The sequence below is a fragment of the Convolutriloba macropyga genome, chromosome 3 (genome assembly GCF_964194025.1).
Source record: "Convolutriloba macropyga chromosome 3, txConMacr16.3, whole genome shotgun sequence".
Taxonomy (NCBI): Eukaryota; Metazoa; Xenacoelomorpha; order Acoela; family Convolutidae; genus Convolutriloba; species Convolutriloba macropyga.
Genome location: NC_134470.1, coordinates 26,084,393 through 26,104,419, shown reverse-complemented (window position 1 = coordinate 26,104,419; position 20,027 = coordinate 26,084,393). Strand labels below are relative to the sequence as shown.

At 35.6% G+C, this 20,027-nt stretch overlaps 1 protein-coding gene across 1 annotated transcript in view; it reads left to right on the top strand.

The window, feature by feature from the left end:
- LOC142336105 (uncharacterized) overlaps positions 1-20,027 on the top strand; it is a 211,573-nt gene that overhangs the window by 162,867 nt on the left and 28,679 nt on the right. Inside the window, exons 10-11 of the mRNA XM_075384652.1 lie at positions 3,021-3,171; positions 3,782-4,358. Coding sequence (XP_075240767.1) covers positions 3,021-3,171; positions 3,782-4,358 — 728 coding nt within the window. The remainder of the gene's footprint in view (positions 1-3,020; positions 3,172-3,781; positions 4,359-20,027) is intronic.

Here is a 20,027-nt window from a genome sequence, read left to right as displayed (position 1 = left end):
TTTAAAATACCTACGGGTAAAATCAGATGCTGTCCTTTTTTCCTGAGGTGAGAAAAGCATCAATAAATTTGTAATTGCCGTGAAGTTTAGAATAATGTTTTTATTAATAGCCGCACAGCGATAGCTGGGGCTATTATTGGCCTTCTCTTGGTTTTTTTTTTTTACGACTCGAAGAGGAGTATTGGTTTTCTTAAGGTTTTTTTTTTTTTACCGGAAGTACTATTCGTTCAGACGATGTTTTGACCTAAAAGCGAAAGCGAGTAAAATTGCAGTGTGAACTAATTTTTTCTGAGCGAGAGAAGTTTTTTGATCATGCGCTGCGTTTAGTGAATGACTTTTTGACATTGAAAAGTAGTTTTTGACTGAATGGCACATATAGATAACCGTTTTTTCGTCTAAGTGGCCTAGTTTTTTGCTTGTAATTTGGTTTTTTGTAGAAATAATTTTTAATCGATGCTATGTTGAAATGTAAACCCCGGAAATTGATAGCACAGTATTTTGCATAGCCTGAAATTGCGTTTCAAATGCAAAATTGGCACATATTTCTTGATTTTTTAGTTAATTTTTGACTTTTTTTTCTATTAATTTCTTCATTTTTGGATCTTTTAGCTGTTTTTTGTCAAAAATCAGTTAATATGGCAACTTCCTTTTGATAATTCATATACTCAATGCCTCTTTCTACCTTGATGTAATTTTGTTTCATAAAATTGTACATTTGCTAATCCGATTTTCTTAGTTTTTTGCCATTTTTTTCCAGTTTTTTGTTTGTATTTTGCTTTTAATTACTAGAAATAGTATTTTGGGGAACATGAGGGACTTTAATTTCGTTTCAATAAAAATTAAATCAGTTTTTGGTGTTAATTTTTTGAAAAAACAGAAATTTTTTTCATAAATGCAGTCTTAAATATTTTTGACCACTTTTTTGCAAAATGTTTCATTGTTTCGCATGTCTGAATTCTGCATTTTCTTGTTTTATTCTGTTCAGCAAGTTGGATTTTTGTCTCGAATGACTCGTTGTCTTTTCTATGTCTCGAATGCTGATCAATGAAATGCACTCGTTCTTCTTGATTTTTTTAAATTTGATTTTCAACTTTCAAAAATCAAGAACTTGTCTTTTTGTTACGGTGTTCCTAACATTGTGTCCATATTCTTCACATTCTCGTTTGTATCATTCTAGTTTCGTCCTGGCACCTACTTTTATATTCGTTATATTGATTTTTTTCAGTTGTTAAAAAATGGAATGAATTCAGCTTTTTCTTAGATCTTGGTTTCTTCGGTTTGCAATTGATTTAATTGAAAATAAAGCAGTACTGGGAGTTTGTTAGAAAGTCTTTTCCAAAATTTCTACTTATTACTAATCATTGCAATTTTCTTCCGGGCTTGGTATTGTTTTTAGACGATTTTTTGGCTTTGAATATTATTCTGTTGCTTTTGTTTTTCTATGATTAATTTAATTTTTGAATTAGTATGAAATCATGTTGTCTAGCATATATACAACAAGGAAGAATCAAGTATTATTTTTGTCTTAACTGCCGTGATTAGAAATCTAATTGTAGTGGTTCTCTGATTCTTAAGTTTGAGCACTCTTTTTTGAAAAATTTTGACTTTCCTGTCTTTTTCGAAAAGTTTTTATCTGCCATTTGCTTTCGCGATCTTTTTGAGATTAGAATCAATAATTATCTGAGGGCAATTGATGGCCCTGTCAGCTTTGTCCGGCTATCAGTTTCTTGACCATCCTAAAAATTTCAGACTTTTTTAACGTTAGCAAAGGTTTTCAATAATAAAATTTTGCTGCGTTTTCTTTCTCTTGGTGACAGTGGTTTAAATTTCACCGATTTTTAGATCAGACCCGGGGAGGTAAATAGTTAATGGTTTAATATAAAAGGTAATGGCTTCAGCTTTTTGTGAAGTTTTGGTGCTTCGAGTCGCTTCCGGAATTCTTCCGGCTATGTTTTTTATTTCGTCGTCATGATTTTTGTTACGACCATATGACGTCACAGCTACTTTTTGTTCATTTGTTCATGCAATTTTAACTGAATTGCATGTGTGACGTCATTTTTCACTCTTTGTGGAGCGAGTTTTTTTGTTCATGCGCGTGATTAAATTTTTGGTCACACTTGACTCACCTCACTCTCAAAAATGACTTCCTCACTTTGAAATTGACTTTTATTTACTTTAATTCAAAGAGATAAGGTCAAATGGGTGTGTGTCACTCTAAATGAAGGTTATTTGAGATCAGCTAATAGAGGCAACAATAACTTACAGATTTTTAATCAAAATATAACAGATCAGCCTTCAATGAAAAGACGAATTTTTTTGGTATGTCTTTTTGCTGTTTTTTGTTAGACTGCCGATCTACGAATCTATTGCGGCTATTTTCTGGCAATCTGCCAGCTATGTTTATTGGAAGTTTAGCTATGCCAAAACTCTTTCAATCCACATATTAAGTAGTACCGGGAAAAATGTAATAGGAGCTATCGAAAAGCAGTTAAGCTGGCACTGACTTTTAGGAGTTTCACGATGTCATAAAACTCACTTTCACGAATCATATATTATTGTGTTGGTATATATAAGAGTTGTTTTGCTTCGGACCGCTCCTTCCCCAGCTAAACTCTCCTAAATAATGTTCTCATTGAAACTAGATTTGGAGTACCGTGCCACGGTTATTAATTGCTCTCAAACGAAGTTTGTAGCAATTATATTAGTCCTGTCGGTCTTTTTTTATGCGATTTTTCGCTTGACCAATTTTTCGTCTGACGCTTTTGACTTTTCGTCCTCAAAAACGGGATAAACAGGTAGCGCCCAGTGCTGTCCCCATCAGCCCCCGGTGCACCCCCCCCCCCCCCCCCCCCCGTGGCTAGCTACTGACCAAGCCAACCGCTCGCCGGTCGTTTGAGAGCAATTCGCCCGACGTTAGTCGGTTATGTTATTAATCGGCACTCAGGTAATCAATTTTGTTCTGCACAAACCGAAATACAGATTAGATATACATATATCTATAGAAGTGTTATTGTGCTCAGGTATAACAGACAGACTGATGAAGAATGAGAAGAAGTGTTACGTGTGTGCCTCCACTATCAGTGTGGACTCACTTATTCCCAACAAGAGTCTGCGTGATGCCGTCATCAAGTGGCAGAATGACGTCGGCATGCCTCTGCCAAACAAACTGGGGTAAGTCACTAGGAAACGATTCTTCAATTCGATTTGAGCCGCAAGTAAAAGGAAAGTAATGAAAGTATTTTCTGAAGCGAATGATTCAAATTCATTTGAGGACGATTCAGAATTTTTCTAATCTGCTTATATACTGGGAATAGTTTTTATGCGACATGCACTTCTAAGTTTTAAGTCGCTTTCTGCGCGTTTATGTAAATTGACCAAAGTATTGACTAAATATTTCCTTTTTATTACAGGATTTTAGTTATAATGTCCATTAATGCTCTCTTACAAAGTTTAGCTATTATTTGGATCTTGTTGGTCTTAGTTACGCAATTTTTGCTTGATAAAATTTTTGTCATATTTTTACTTTTCGTCCTCTAAAACGGGATAAACTGGTGTCAGTTCCGAGGGAAGTTTGTGCCTGTCGAGTGATCTTAGAACTCTACTAGTTTCTTTATATACGTATCACCAAAACTGCTGTAGAGGTATAATTTCATGGTTTGAAGTTCCCCCTCTTCTGTTCTCATTCCCCTGCCAACCTCTTCCCTCGCTAGCCTTTTGAGAATAATTCGCCCGTAGTTGATAAGATCTTTCAAATTTAATTCGAATCGTGTTAATGTTTTAGATCTGGGACGTCACCGCAGCATGTTATGTCGGGGAGCAGTTCTCCATTTCACGCGAGTGGAACTCCTCAGAAACCAACAGCTGTAGATTCTTCTTCCGAATCGACGGAGATTAGAGCAGAGAAACTCAAATCGTCTCTTACTCGTCGACTGCAAGCTGTAGAAGAAATGGAAAACGAAGACGAAACCACAAAAGCGACGTCGATTAATAATCAGTCTGAAGCATCGACTGCAACTAAGGACTCCGCGATGACGTCGACAGTTGCTAACTCAATTGATGCTAGTGGAAGTTCCAATGGAGGAAATAGTAATGGTGGATTGATGAAGGAAATGACAAAGACTCTGTCTGATTTGTATGGGGCCATTAATTGGGATGATGTAGCTAAAACTGGCAATAAAAACAATGCTACTGCAAATGATGCTCCCTTAGCTACTAGTGCCAATAATTTACCATACATTTCGAACAATGCTTCTTTGCCCCCTAATAAGTCCGCGCCAGATAGCTTAGCCTCTTTGGGCCAAGCTTCAAGTCATCAGACGCCCTCTAGCGGTCAAGAGAACACATCCAACAACTCCAAGGTAAGATTCTACTGCACTTTGTTCATTACAGCTAAATTTGTCGCCAAGCTATACCTCTAAGCTGAGCAGCTGCAAAGGCGATGGCCGCTACAAAACACGAACTAAGCTGTGTTGGTACGGTATGGTCGAGAAATGAGATTTCTACGTTGACAGTCGGTAACTTGTCAAACGTACAAAATCATCAACCGACATCGCTGCAATCACCTGCTTGCTTCGCGCTTGCAATTCACTCGGATGTGTTGCCACTTCAGATATTTCTGAATCCTTAGCTGAGCCAACGTAACGTGATGGAAGAACTGAATTAACTATTGGGCGAATTTGCGCTGAAATTCCAGAACTCATTGATTATAACTGAACTTAAAATCTTGATGTTGCTAAGTCCGAAATTCTTGATGTAAAATACATTCTACTGGTTTCTTCTTTTTGGAGGCTCAAATTTGGACACATCATAGGATCTCCAGGCTTCTGGATGAAATACAGGAAGTGAACAGTAAATTTTCCGATTGAGGAATCTGATGAGTACCGACGTTTGTGTCTTGAGCTTCTTTTAGAAGAGATTGTATTGTCCTATAGAATTTAGGAATGATGTGTAACAGCCGCACCAGTTACTGCAATGGCTATATTCACGAGTACTCGGAATATGCACCCGGAAGATTTTGAACCGGAAGTAAAACGGCTGGTAATGTGACTTTCACTAAAATTTTAGTGTAGAAAAAAGGTATGACAAATTTGTCCGTACTTCTATGTGCGAGAAAAATGACACGCTAAATAAACTAAAAATTAATTTAATCTGGAATGCGGTTTCGTATTTTTATTAGCCGCAAAGCCCCGGACTTCTTGGTCTCATTGCGGTTTTTTACGACTTGCAGAAGAGTATTGGTTTTCTTAAGGTCTTTGTACCGAAATGTGAAAGTAAAATTACCATGTGAACTAACATTTGCATAGCGAAAGAAGATTTTCCATACATTTGCTGCGTTGAGTGAAGACTTTTTGACTTCAAATGTTTTTTTCGACAGAATGGTGCCTAGAGCCAACTGTTTTCAGCGGTTTTTCCCTCTATTTAGCTCGTCTGTTTAATTGCTCTCAAAAAGTTTGAGGTGATTGTTGTTAACGGTTTTTTATACAAAATTTATGCTGGACGGTTTTTGTGCTTCTCTTTGACTTCTTAAATGAATTTTTCGCGCTTCAATTCTGGATTTTTCCGTGATGTCAAGCGCTTTAATTATTTTTTGCTAATATGTGAGTGGTTGAGGATCAAAGACGTTGTAGCTAAGTCATTAAGATGTTAGAATGCTATCAGGGAGGACGGGGCTTCGTACCAACGTGAGGTTGGTGTTTTTTGCGTCCATAAATAAATTTTAAAGCTTCACTCCCAATCGAAAGCAATTCATCCTAGGTTAGGTGTTTTGCTTGTTAGGTTTTTGATAAAGAATAGTCTTTGATCGTAGCTGCAGTAATATGTGACCATGTGATTGACATAACAGTGTTTTTAGGGGCCCTATGATACGTTTGGCTTTTCCTATTACTCTTTATTGATCTTTGAACTGATTAATTGATCTCAAACGAAGTTTGTAGTAATTATATTAGCCCTGTGCTCTTTTATGCGATTTCTCGTTTGACTCATTTTTGGTTTGACTCGTTTGACTTTTCTTCCTCCAAATTGGGATAAAGAGGTAAACCGTGGAGGGCATTCAGGGCTCTTAGACCTTCAGCTTACTAATATCTGAGTATACAATTCACCGAAACTGTTTTGGAGACATAAATTCATTGTGTGAATGGCAGTTCTTAGAGTTTGACAGCACCGCCACTACACACCCCAATTCCCATCGTTCCATCCGTAATCTGCTGCGCTCGAATTTTTGGCCGCCCTTAGTCCACTCCCACTCAACCCCTGATTCCTTTTTGTTATTGTTTACATTGTTCCCGTAACCTCTTGAATCGAATTTTTGGGCCCTTTTTTTCTTATTGGCTTTTACATTAATTGGTGGCCATAATTGTTGGCTTTTTCTGCTTTTATGAATTTTCAGGTTTTCACGATTTCCGGTTTTTTTCATGATGCATTTTCAAATTTTAGTTCTTTGATTTTATCTAAAACAATGTAAGATTGTTGCAATTGCTAATACAAAATTATTGGTTCTTTGGCTAGGTTCTGTTGAGCGATTGTTAATTATTGGAAAATCTTTTTCCTTGTGAATTTTGATTGCGATTTGTTTGACCAATTTAATTAAACTTTTATCCAACTAAAGAAAACTATCAATGAAATTTTTTGTTAATAGCCGCAAAGCGATAGCTAACGCTATCATTTGGCTTTCTGTCAACAGGATTTTTGTTCATTCGTTCATGAAATTTCAACTGAATTGCGTGCGTGACGTCATTTTTTACTCTTATTGGAGTTTTTGTTTTATCGCGTGATTGAATTTGGTCACATGTGACTTACATCACGTCCAAAAGTGACCTCCTCACTCAGAATTTGACTTTTCTTTTCTTTTATTCTGGGGATAAGGTCAAGGGAGTTTCTTTTTTGGTCTGTTTCTTTTAACTATGTCTTTGCCAGCTATGTTTTAAATGCTGGGACATCAATATTGAGAATTTCCTGCTTTCTGTGATACGTCCTTCTGAATGTTTGCAGTTTAGACCTAAACTTTTGTTTTTTCAGTTCAACTTTAAGACTGTTGTATGCCTTATGCTTTTAAGCGTTTTTTGGAGTTGCAGTGGGAATTGCGGTAATTTTTATTTTCGAGAAAGGTTTTCTCCAAACATTAACTCGCTAGGCTGCTTTTTTCATCTAAGTTTTTTTTTCATCTTGAAATTAATTGTATTATTCCAATAATGCTTTTTCAACTTTCAAAACTTTGCAGTGAGTTCTTGGCAATGATAGTTAGTTTCTAATAGCTTAGCCTTAGTTTTTTTCGATTTTTTTTGTTTGGTTTCTCAAGAAGTTTGCATTTGGTTTTTTTTTTGAAAAAAATGGATTTGGCTTCAATGATATCATTACAGAAAATTGTTTTTTCCCACGTCTGTTGACTTCTTTAATCTCGTATTTTACTTTTGTTGTTGGAGGAAGTTTATTGCTCGGTCCTTCCGTTTTTTGTTCTACTAAATTTGAAATGCGCTAGTGGGGTTTTTGGATTGATTATTTGTTCGGCAAGCACCGGGGCTTCTATTCGGTTGTAGAATTTTTCCGGCTGTTTTCATTGTCCACCTCCCTATTTTTGTTACGGCTGTTTGAGAAAGCCCAAGAATTCAAAGTGTAACTTAATTGGTGATTTCTACCATTCTACAGCTGCATTTGTATACGTGTCTTCATTTTTAACTGCTTTTTATATACGTTTATAGTTTAATTGTGTGCTATTCATGTTTAAAAGTTGATTTCAAAATAAGGATAATTTAAAATCAAACTGAGAATTAGACAGTAAGAAATTAGATTTTTATTGGGGATTTTGTCACCTTTTGATTCCGTCTATATGAGGTCAAATTTGTCAAATAAAGCCCAGCTATCAAGCCACAGTGTTTAGGTTATCAAAGGTCATTAGAGAGAAGTCTGATAGCTTGATAGACTTGAAGTTGAAAATTTTTTGACACCTAGAAAAAGGCTGATAAGTTGTATTTTTATTTTCTGTTCCTGTCTAACAGGACGTCAAGGGATTCAATATCGACTAGTTGTAGTCATCTGTCGATTTTTATTATCATTTCTTGTTTTCGATTTTTTAATGTATCCTTTCTATTGATTTTTATATGAGATAATTGATTGTAAATTGTATTATGCTGTCTATATAGAACGATTGTTGGAGTCAAAGTTCCTAACGAATCTTGAGAGGTCATCAATTTGCATTTTTATTTTTTCTCCTCTCTATTTCGTTTTTCAAATGAACTACTTTAATGAAGTATTTTTTTAAAATTAAGATATTAATTGGTCGTTATTTAAGTCTTCTCAGAATGTTTTTCTCAGAATTAATTTCTAAATATTCCGAGAATTGTTTTGTCGTGTGATGCTAATTTTTTGTTTTACATTTGGTGCGCTGAAAACTCAAAGGATCACTTTTCTTGCGGCATTTTCTCGGCTCTTTTCTGCTTGCTATATGCGCTGTAAACCTCAGTTGTTAATTGCTCTCAAACGAATTTTGTAGCAATTATTTTAGTCCTGTTGGTCTTTTTTTAATGCGGTTTTTCGCTGACCGTTTTTTCATCTGACTCATTTGACTTGTCATTTGACTCAGTCTCCAATTACGCGATTCACAAACTGTTTTGGAGACTTATACTTATGGTCTGAAGGGCGTTCTTAGAAGTTGACCCCCCCCACCCCCCCCCCACCACATCAGCCCCTCTTCACCACCCCCCCCCCCCCCAATCCCTCAATCCCTACCCTGCACATCGTTCAGACCGTAAGGGCCGCATGCAGCCAAAGACCCCCCTACCACCGTGGGCTCCCACCCCCATCAGCCCCACCCCCGGTCCACTCCCCGCTGCTCATTTCACACCCCTTCAATTAAGCTAAAGCTAGCCTCACTAAACCCTGGCTAGCTACTGACGAAGCCAACTGGTCGTTCGAGAGCAATTCGCCCGATGCTAGTCGGTTATGTAGCAGTAGGTTTTGAACTGGGTTAAAATTAGCAGCAGGTTTCTATCGATTAGCGCATTAGCAGCAGGTTTTTAAATGATTTCTTCATGCGGAGAGTGTGCTGAAACGCACAATATCAAGCTGAAAAGGCCAGTCTTCGGAGATTCTTAGCGGGTAATAATCTTTTTTTGTCTATTTTTTTAGCTCTTCACAATTGGACCTACTTGATCAGTTGCAGTTTATATCAATCTCGTTAATTTAAAAATTTTTTTCACATGAAATTCCTGATGATGTTTTGCTTAAATGAAGTTCAACAAAATTGTTGCTGATTTTCTAACTCGAATAGTCAATTTCGTCATTTTTAAAAATGATTTTTGTGTTTGAATTTGGTGACGAGGGCTTTGTTAAGATTTCGAATGCGCCAGAGACTAGTCATAGTTAGTATCGATATGATTCCTTTGTAAAGTTTTTGACCTTTTTTGATGTGTATGTTTTCATAGTGTCAATATTTGTTGAAAGTTGCTCATTTATGTTTTCTCGACAATTTCCGTCAATTTTTATTTTTTGAATATTCTGCGTGTTAACAAGGGATTTAATCGCTCTCGAACAAAATTTGAAAAATTTTTTGTAGAGGTTTGCGTCTTTTTTATTTATGCAAAGTTTTTGGTGGATGGTCTTTTTTGCTTTTGTTCTAGAATATTCTTTTGCTAGCTGTAGCGATTTGAGTACTCGTGACTTTTCAACACTTGATATTTGACTTCTTGATATTTGAGTGATCTATACTATTTTTAATAATTTTTGCTATAATAAAGACGATTGAAATTGAGGTTGCAAAGCCGTTATAGCTTATTGATGAAGGCGTCAGAATGGTGTCCAGAGCTCGCGGGTACGAACTTCTCACTTGTTGGTTCAATTTGCACCCATGAAATTTCTCTGCACGTCACCTCCCTCCGAATTAAATTGCCCTCTTTCGAGAGCAATTCATCCGAAATTAGTCCGTGTTTTGACTCTTCGACTGACTTCAACTAACTCTACGCCCTTGACTTTTTCGTTACAGGTGTCGGCAGCTGAACTCAAGTGGCGGCAGTTCGCTACTGTAACTACTACTGTCGCTACTGTAATGAAAAGTGTTCCGAAAATGGGAGTATTTTGAACAATTTTATTAGTGATTATCGTGGTACATTATAATATCTAATGAAATCATTTTAAGCCCCCTCAGTGATTTCAGTTACTCTCTCACCCCGAACTGAAGCAGGCTGTAATATATTCCAGAGCAATTCTTCGACGTTAGTCGGTTATGGTCATTGATTTTGTTCGTCGCTATCTTTTTCTGAAATCGGCTTACACTTTTTTCAATGAGAAGTTAAAATAGACATTGAATTGTGATTTTACTCACGCCGAAGTAGTGAAATGAGCGAGTGGTTTAAAGTGATTTTTTTAAAAAGGTGGTTTTCATGTGGAGTGAGAAAGAAGTTTGAACAAATATCCGCTTTTTGATAGCAAATTCCTATTTCTCTAGCTGTTTTTGAATTTTGTTTTCTATTGTTTATTTCGTGTAAGCCATTAAAGTATAATATATTGGCTCTAATTGTTCCGACCCCACTTGTGGGGGGAGGAACTATATACTCAAATGGGTTTTTTTGTTCAGTCAATTTTGGCCAATCGATATATTCATCGTAGAGAAATGTGAGTGGTATCATTAAAAAGCTCGTCCAGCGTAGAATTCAAAATTAAAAAGATTTTTGAATTTTGTTTTCGAAGAGTTATCTAGGTTTTAAGTTTTGTGTGAACACGCGATATTTGCATGATCTTGTTCTTGTAGCGAAATTTTTGTTCAAATTAAGGCCTTTCTATAAAAATATTATTTCAAAATTACATTTCACGCTACAAATTGAAGCAATTTTGTGTTACCAATAGACCAATAAAAAGGCCAATTCTGGTTTCTTGAGGAAGTTTACTATCAAAAAATTGTCGAATTCAAATTGATTGCTGTTTTTTAGAAAAATTTTTTATTGTTTTTTTAATCACTTAGAGACTAGTCACTTTTCATGTCGAGGTTCTGTACATGTCAAACCTATTTGGTAGTCAATTGATACCCAATGAACAAAATATTCGTTTTCAAGGAATCACTCATGTTTTTTTTTGTCTTCGAATCTTTTCGAAAATTTTAGTAAAATTTTGATTTTCTTTTAAAATTTTGCTAATTTTTGGGAGACCTATGGCATAGACTCGCTAACTAGAAGAGCAATCGAATTCCTACTGTGCATTAGGTAAACCTATAAAGTGCTTTGAGTGGACAGCTAATGGCTGCTAAGACTTAAAAAATCAATTTTTCGAGTTTTTTTGTGAACTTTTAATCGATATTAAACTTATTTCCATGAACAGGTCAGTCTCAGCAATGACAGGACCACGCTCCTTCTTAATGCAACCAAAATTAATCTGTTAGTTGGTTTTATCTGATAACTATTTGTTTTAGTACTTCGATAATACGAGTTTTCATAATTTCAAAAAAAATTAAGTTTTTTGTAATTTTGATTTATTTTGAAATATTTTCCCATTATCCTAAAATTGACGGTTCTCATTGGCTTAGAAAAGACGGCAATGGATCAGAGATAAACTTCTCAGGGCATAGTTTTTGGTTTAATTGGCATCAACACTTTCTGGAAAACTTGGCTGAATGTTTGTTGGTCTTTGCCTGTACTTGTGGTTGTCTTCATAATCATAGGACTTATCGTGATATTTTATTGATAATATAGTGATGACAAACATCCCACTCTCCTCAACGAGGCATAGCGTAGCGTATTTTTGGATTTCCTTGAAAGCTCTTGAATTTAGTGGCTGTTAAGACTTCAAAAATAATTGTTTGTAATTTTTTTTGGACATTAACCGAACTTAAACTTTTTTCGCGAGATGTAAGTCAATCTCATTAATAAAATGACTTCATTCTTTGGAACTGCATCTAAAACCAATCTGATTAGCGGTTTTATCTTCCAACTATTGGTTTTATGACTTCGATGCCAAGAGTTCTCATAAATTTCTTCAAAATTTTTTGATATATTTATTTGTAATTTTGGTTACCTTTCAATTTTTATCACGGTATTATAATATTGATAATTTCCAGTAGCTCAGAGAATATTTTCAATTGATTTTAGATAATATTCGCAGAGAAAACTTATGATTCAAATGGCTTCGACTTTTTCTTACTCTTTTCTACTGACTATTTTGGGTTTTACCTGCTTTTTGTTATTTTCATAATCAAAAGACTTATTGTGATGTCTTTTTGATGACTTAAGAATGACAAACATCTTTATTTTCCTATGGGGGAATAATGACCCGCTGAGAGCTATTGGATTGAGCGGCTGTTAACACTTTAAAGAAATTTCGAAATTTTTTTGAACGCTAACCTTTATTAAACCTATTTCCATGAAATGTTAGTAAATCTCAGTAATGACATGACCCCTTTATTTTTTGACCACTTTTTGCATACAAAATTAATCTGGTAAGCGGTTCTAACTACTAACTATTGGTTCTATGACCTCGATTCCACGAGTTTTCGTAATTTAAAAAAAAATTTGGATTTTTGTAATTTTGGTTCCTTTTGACATCTCATCTCATTATCTCATTATTAATAGTTCCCATTGGCTTAGAAAAGACGTCCACTGGATCATACATAAAGTTTTCAGAGAAACGCTTATGTTTTCAATGGCTTCGAAACTTTCTTCTTTTACTTCTCTAATGAATTTCTGGTTTTTGCATGTATTTGTTGTTTTCATAATCATAAGACTTATTGTGATGCCCCGTTGAGTACTTATGATTGACAAACATCATTTTTTTTCTGAGGTAAAACTTAGCGTACTTTTTGACTTCTGTTCAAAGCCATTGAATTTATTGGCGTTGATATAACTGGTTTTTCAAAAATTTCGTGGTTTTATTATGTTTCTTTGTAATTTTGAAGTCAAGGTGTAAAGAAAAGAACAACGCCATTGCTCTGAAAACGTATATGAAAAAAGAAATTTATTTATTAAGACTTCTCTTTTATTGGGTTTGACACTTTCTTGCTCAATTTTTTCAGAAACTTTCTGAAATTCTTCATGTCGTGAAATGCTGACTGGTCTCATAGGCTTCTAAGTAAGGATTAAATGAAATGAGATGTTTCTCAATGCAGTCAGTTTAGAGCAAATAGTATTAAAATTTATGATATTGTTCGTTTTCAAGTACTTTTTATACTTATCAGTTTTTGTTCTTTTCGTCAACTTGTAATTTATTCTCTTCATTGAGAGGTTCTGAATTCATTGTAATTCAGAAACCATTTTTCCATTGATATCATGTCGTAACTGATGTTTTGTTTGTTGGACAATATGCGTTTCCATTTAAGTTTTGTGAGTGGTCAATATTTGTTTTTCTTATCTTCTTTTAGCACATTCGCTAAAAAGTTTGTTTTTGCTTATTTTGTCGTTTGGTTTTTTATCGTCGTCTTTCTAATGGCAGATCTTCTGAGCGCTGTAATGAGGTGTGGTGTTATGTATTTCAATTAGTAGTTCAGTTGTGTAACAATTTTTTAAAACTTAAACATCTTTTTTTATTTATCTCATCATTAGGTTGACAATTATGTCAAAAATGTAGATGAGCTCGGGTCGGAACATCATGTGCGAAAGCACATTAACGGGCATCCTTGTTTTGCATCTAATGGCTTTTTGCAGCTAATTCTGCCGCAACTTTTCATGGCAGTTTTTTTTAGTCCTCTTACATAGTTCAATTAATCGCAGGTCATTTTTCCTATCTAATGAGGTTAAATTCATTCCCATTAATAGTTTTTTCATGTCTAAAGGTTTTAACACTAGTTTCTAAAAATTATCCGTGATTTCAATTTTTTTCTGTTTTCTTATAGTTCGTGACTTCGTCTCATTGACGACAGGTCTCCATGGGTCTGATGGTGTTTAATTGAGTTAGGCATCGTTAGAGAGTTGAGTCATGGAGTCATAATTGCATAATTTATTTGTTTTAATTAGTTTGAAAGTTTTTGCCGTTTGTGTTTTTCCTTTTGCTTTCATGTCTAATCTCATTAATTAAAGGTGTCATTGACTTTCCATTGACGCATAATTGAATAAAATTTATATAACTTTTTTCAATTGCTCTCGAACGAAATTGGAAGCAACTTGTAAAGGTGTTGGTCTTTTTTAAGCAAAAATTTTTGCTCGACCGTTTTGACTTTTCGATAGACTTTTACGCCCTCGACCTTTTGTTTTTCGTGGTCTCTCTCATTCACAAGTGTCAACAGCCGAACTCAAATGTTGTTAGTTCACTACTAAAAGTCAAATGAAAAGTGCGCTGAAATTGGTCTAATTTTTCTCACTTTAAATTTTAATAACCTCTAATGTTATTTGAAGCGCCCTTAGTGAATTTAGTTACCCTTCCTACTCCCGACCGAAGCAGGTTGAAATAGATTCGAACTCGCACTAGTCGTTCGTGAGCAATTCTTCAGACGTCAGTCTGTTATGTTGGTTTTTAGCTAACTGTCTTAAAATTTTGACAATATTCAACATTAACGACAGTTCCCATCAACTCTCTAATTAGGCCAACTCTCTTATGAGGCAAACTTGAACTTCTTTGATTGTTCCGTTTTTAGGTATTGGTGTGATTGACTTGACACCATTTTGCCAAATTTTCGAGTTCTTACTTTTGTTCCTTAGCTGTAGTTATAAAGTATGTATTATTCTTTCTAATTGTGGATAGTTGTTTTTAAGGGTTTAAGTACGTGTATAGGTACAAGTGTATGGTGTCTGTTGTAATAACTTTGACGCCACTGAATTTCAAAGACAGTGAAATGGGAATTTTGCCAATGTTCTAATTTGTTCTCACAATGGTTGGTTTCTCGGATCAGATCATTAAGATGTCAAATTTTGAACGTTGTTGAATTTGTTCTTCCTATATCTCGTGGCTTTCAAATTCCACAAGCGCTTTAAGCCTGGTGATATTTTCAGTTCTTGAACTTGGAGATGGCATCGACTTTCATATCGTCTAATTAGTCATCCATAAGATGCTAAGCTATTTAAAGCATGAACATGTCATGCTCGTTAATATGATGATTTTGAGCAGATGGTTTTGTGTGCTTGTACATTTAACAGTATACGTTGTAAACACAATTACGCAAAGAATTGATAGTTGAACGATTGTTCAGTAAAGTAATCATGCTCAGTTTTGGCTATGAATCATTCAATTCTTAAAATTCAATCTGAAAATTAAAATCAGTTTTAGAAAAAAGGTTTCTTGTTACGGAGGCGTCATTAAGATTCGTTTCTTATCAAATTTTAGTTTTTAGATTTAGTTTATTTTAAGACTTAGTTTTCAGCAGCAACTTGTGGTCAATAGCTAGTTTAATATAGATATAAAATCAAAACTTAACTAACAATTCCTTCCCATTTTTCTCTATTTCATAAGCAGAAATCATCTTTCGTGGCGAGACGAATTGTTTTTTATGCAATGGGGTAAAATGTTCCACGCCGTTGTTTGGTCTCGAGGAAAATCTAAAAACTGATACCATACAGTGAGCTTGTGGTTTATATTTACTTGTACGCTACGCGAACTCCGGTGTAGAAAGAAGTGGTGACCGGACAGTAGATCAAAAGGACAACAGATCGAAAACAGAAAAATTGGGACAATAGATCGAAAGTTAATCTCTATTCGTATTGGTTGAAATTAAGCATTATTTGCGAGCTGCAATATAATTACCACACTATGGCCATGCCTCGCGAGCCATGGCCATGCCTTAGCGGCCCGTGGGACTTGATATGAATCTATCACAACCGAACAAAATATCACAACAGAACATGTTATATGCTGTATAATAAATGAGCGCTCTGATCTGGTTGCCAATACGCAACTTGAATAATTTAATTTTCGGTCTATTGTCCCAAGTTTTGCTTTCGATCTGTTGTCTTTCGATCTATTGTCCTAGCACCGAAAGAAGTACTCATAATTTTTTTTACATTCACAGCACTAAAATACATATTTTCATGTGCAAATAAACGCGCTCTCGTTAACGCAAGTGCATGCAATTAATTTTTATTTGATTAATTTGAAAAATGTCATGTAATTTATTTTAAGCTGCAAGTATTTTTCAAAAACTTTTAAAAGGCGAAATCGTTGATTGCCTGTAAAAGAATGATTAAAAGAGAGTGCAAAAAGTGTTAAATTAAGAAAATGAACAAACTCTTCAAAGTTTTTGTGTGACATAATAATAGTTAACCTCTCAAAAAAAGTTTGCAGCATTCTTCTTTTCCTGTTGGTATTTAGTTTTTGTCAGACTTTTATTTTCTAATTATTTTTGATCACAGATCGTTCTTTTCAGTTAGAGAACTGGTATTAAATTAGAGGATGTTTTTCGCTCAGTGGGTGCATATTATCTGCAACGCCCGAGCGCAGGTGGCAGGCATATTTTTTAATAAAGGTTTATGTAATGATGGGTGCTCTGTAACGTGGAGTGCATAACGTACTGGGAGGCACAAACGGACAGGATTGAATTTGGAAATATCAAGGTCCTTTCGTTTGTATGCAGCTCTAGAGTTTTTGTAGTCTGTGTTCTGGTTATCGAAACTGCAGCGGAGGTGGAAAGTGTCGACCTGCTATAGTGTCAAACTTTTAGTATTCATGTTAATCATTCTTGATATGTTCAAATTGATCGACAACACTAAAATATGAGGTCGCGTCTTGAAATTGAAGAGTGAATTTGAATTAATACTCTAAGTATTACTTAGTTTTTTTTCTGTTCTGTTATCCCGTTACGCCCATTGTTGGGCCTGGGTGCTGCGTCTCTGACGCAGCGTCCCCCCTCTTTAAGTTGTCCCACGCTCGGGCACGTTAAAAGAGGGGTTTCAATGCGTCGTAAAGGTCTTCCGAGTATCGTTGTAAATACTCGGGGTTCGGGTGCAGGCCATCGGTGTGAAGTCCTCCCGTGAGGTCGTCTTTCTCTCCCGATCCGCCAACAGTGAATCGTTTGGGGGTGTGGAAGTGGGCTCCGGTACGCTTCGCTACTTTCTCGTACTTTCTGTTGAGCTGCTTCACCTCTTCCTTGTACCCCACCCTTCCGGGGATCTTCACGATTGTCACTGGAATCCCTGCTTCTTGAAACTTCTTTACGAGGGTTTCCAGTTTGGCCGCAATTTCGTCTACTATTCCGATTTGTTTTTTGTTGTCCACAAGGTTGTTCGTACCAGCTTCTATCGCTACCCCAGTGACTCTGGCTTGTACGAATTCTTCTAAAACAGCGTCGTTCGAGAGTCTCTCCAAAGTAGCACCTGGATAGCTCACGATCATCGTTTTCTTCACGTAGGTTCCAAAAACGATGGAATCGCCAAGGATACCGAATTTGTATGTTGGTTCGTCTTTCATTACAACCGTTCGGTGGAGGTAGGGGTAGGACTCTTCATATACGAAACATTCTTTCTCGTCTAATAGTTCGTATATCTGCTCGATTATATTCATTTTTCATCTGAAAAGAGTCCATCAGTTTACGCGTTCTTAGGTGGCTCACTGGTGTCTATCTTGTTTGGTTGTAAGGTTATGCAAGAAAAATTTTGTCACATGGCATGTATGGATGCCATGTCGCGCCATGTTGGACAAGGTTATCGCTTAGTTTTTTTCGCGCTTTGACTATCAACAGCATCTGAACTGATTTGCCTCAATTCATATTTCAATTTTCTGTGATATTGCAGAATTCAGCAGACAACGAAATGAAATAAAAAAAATCGGCCGAATTTGGCGTGTTGACTCCCAAAGTGTGCTCTCTTTGGATCCTATTTAAATTTTCATTTATAAGCTTTCGTATTGCGGCATCAAATTAAAGCAGGCTTGGTATTTGATCGTATCCTTATTTGACACTTTAAGAAAGTTTACGCCGGCGTAATTAGCTATTGTTAATTGCTCTCAAACGAAGTTTGTAGCAATTATATTAGTCTTGTCGGTCTTTTATGCGATTTTTCGCTTGACCGATTTATCGTCTGACGCTTTTGACTTTTCATCCTCAAAAACGGGATGAACAGGTAGCGCTCAGCGGGCATAAAGAGTTCTTAGAGCCTTTCAGCTCTGTTTCAGCTTAAACTGTTGTGGAGACTTATACTTATGGTGTGAAGGGCGGTTCTTAGAGGTTGAAGACACCCCCACTGTTGAACTCCATCACTATCCCCCCACCGCGATGTTGTCTCCCCGACCCCACTGTTGCCCCCACCCCTCCCTCCCTATGAGCCCCCCCCCCCCCCCCGGTTTTTCTTTTTTATAAAACTCGTATTTTGTAGTTTTTTGAAGATTTTTGTTGGTTTCTTCAACCTCAAGATCGGTGGAACCTCCTCTAGGGTTTGACAATAGGTTATTGTATAGTCAATGAATATAAGTGTAATGGAATGTTTTTCAAGATTTCAACACCACGAATTTTAGCTTTTTTTTTTAAGAAAACTTGCAATTTTTTTTGAATTTTTTCAACTTTGTTTTCATTATTCTGGGGTTTTCAGCCTCAGGGGTCAGAAAATCGCCTTAAGGTTTCAACAATTAGTTACTACAGATTTTTTGTTGAGATGTATTAGTTTTAAATTTTTATCGCAAATTTTAGCAGTTTTTCATGGAACTTGCTATTTTCAAGTTTTTCGACTTTTTGTTATTTTATAGGTTTCTCCAGCCTCAAGAGCCACATAACTTCCTCTAGGATTTGATTATAAATTACTGCATAGCTGCTAGATGTAATGAATGTTTTTCAAGATTTTTTGAATCTTTTTGTTTTTGAATCTTTTTGAATTTTTTTGAATCTTTTTGAATTTTTTAAAATCATTTTTCCGGGTGCAGGTTCCTGGGAACCCCCTCTAAGTTTTGATGCTAAGCTGTCCTATAGCTTCTAGAGGTAAAGGAATGGTTATCAATTTTTTAATGACTCCAGCTACAGTAATTTTTTGATAAAATTTAATTTTTCAAATTTTCGGAAAATTATGTTCAAATTTTAGATCTTTATGAGCCAGTGAAACTATTTAACGCTTGAAATAGGTATACTGGTTAGTCTCATGAGACAACGAAATGGTTTTGAAGATTTTAATATCTTGAATTGGTTTTGAAGATTTTAATATCTAATTTTAGCTAGATTTTGTTAAAAATTGCGTTTGTTTTCAAAATGTTAATATTTTTGGCCTTTTCTGAGTTTAACCATCATTACTGGCCAACCAAGCTTTTCGAGTCTTGCAGATGGGTTACTTGACATCCCTCCAGAGACAAAAAATAGTTTTGAACATTTTCACTGCGAAATCTGGACGCTTTTTTAAAAAAATTTTTTCAATGTTTTGCAAATTTTTTTAATATCAGTTTTATTTACTAACAAGGCTAGAAAACTAAAAGTTGCAGAGTCGAATCAAACTAAAGCTAGCATTACTAAACCGTAGCTAGCTGCTGATGAAGCCAACCGCTCGCCTGTCGTTTGAGAGCTATTCACCCGACGTTAGTCGTTTATGTTGGAAATTGTACTAAAATGTCTCAAAAATAATGTAATAGGCTTTAATGAATACTAGAATCCTAGATTGTTCTTCATTTTGCAGGGCTAGTTTTTTAAGTACCAATTTGAACCTTCAAAGCTGCTTTAGGCAATTTTGTTGAAAGGCTTCATTTTGCTGATAGGTAATTTTTTTTGGTCGAGCCATAGACGAAGAGAGGAATAGTAGTAGTGAATGGTGGGGGTAAGATGAATTAACTCCCCCGGTTTTGAAATTTTCCGCGGAATCGTTTAAAGGTCGCTGCTTATCAAATATCGTCAAACCCAATTGTCGGGGAACCAGATTTTGCCCATTAAAACTGTATTTCTGAAGTACACTCTGAGAGCAACAAGAAGTGGGGTTCTGCGTATAGGATGTGGAAGCCTAAAACTTTTTGGATGTTTTAACACAAAGTGGTATATCGCCCATTTTAAACCAAATTACTGCTAAAGTCTATCACAGATAGCTTGATAACGGAATTTGAAACAAAGTTTTTTTTTACCAAATCTATTATTTTCGATTAGATGCGTTTATTTTCAAACATTAAATTAAAATTGGACGTTTTCCGGAAGTTTCTACTTAATTACAAAATTGTCTGATGAGCTCTTT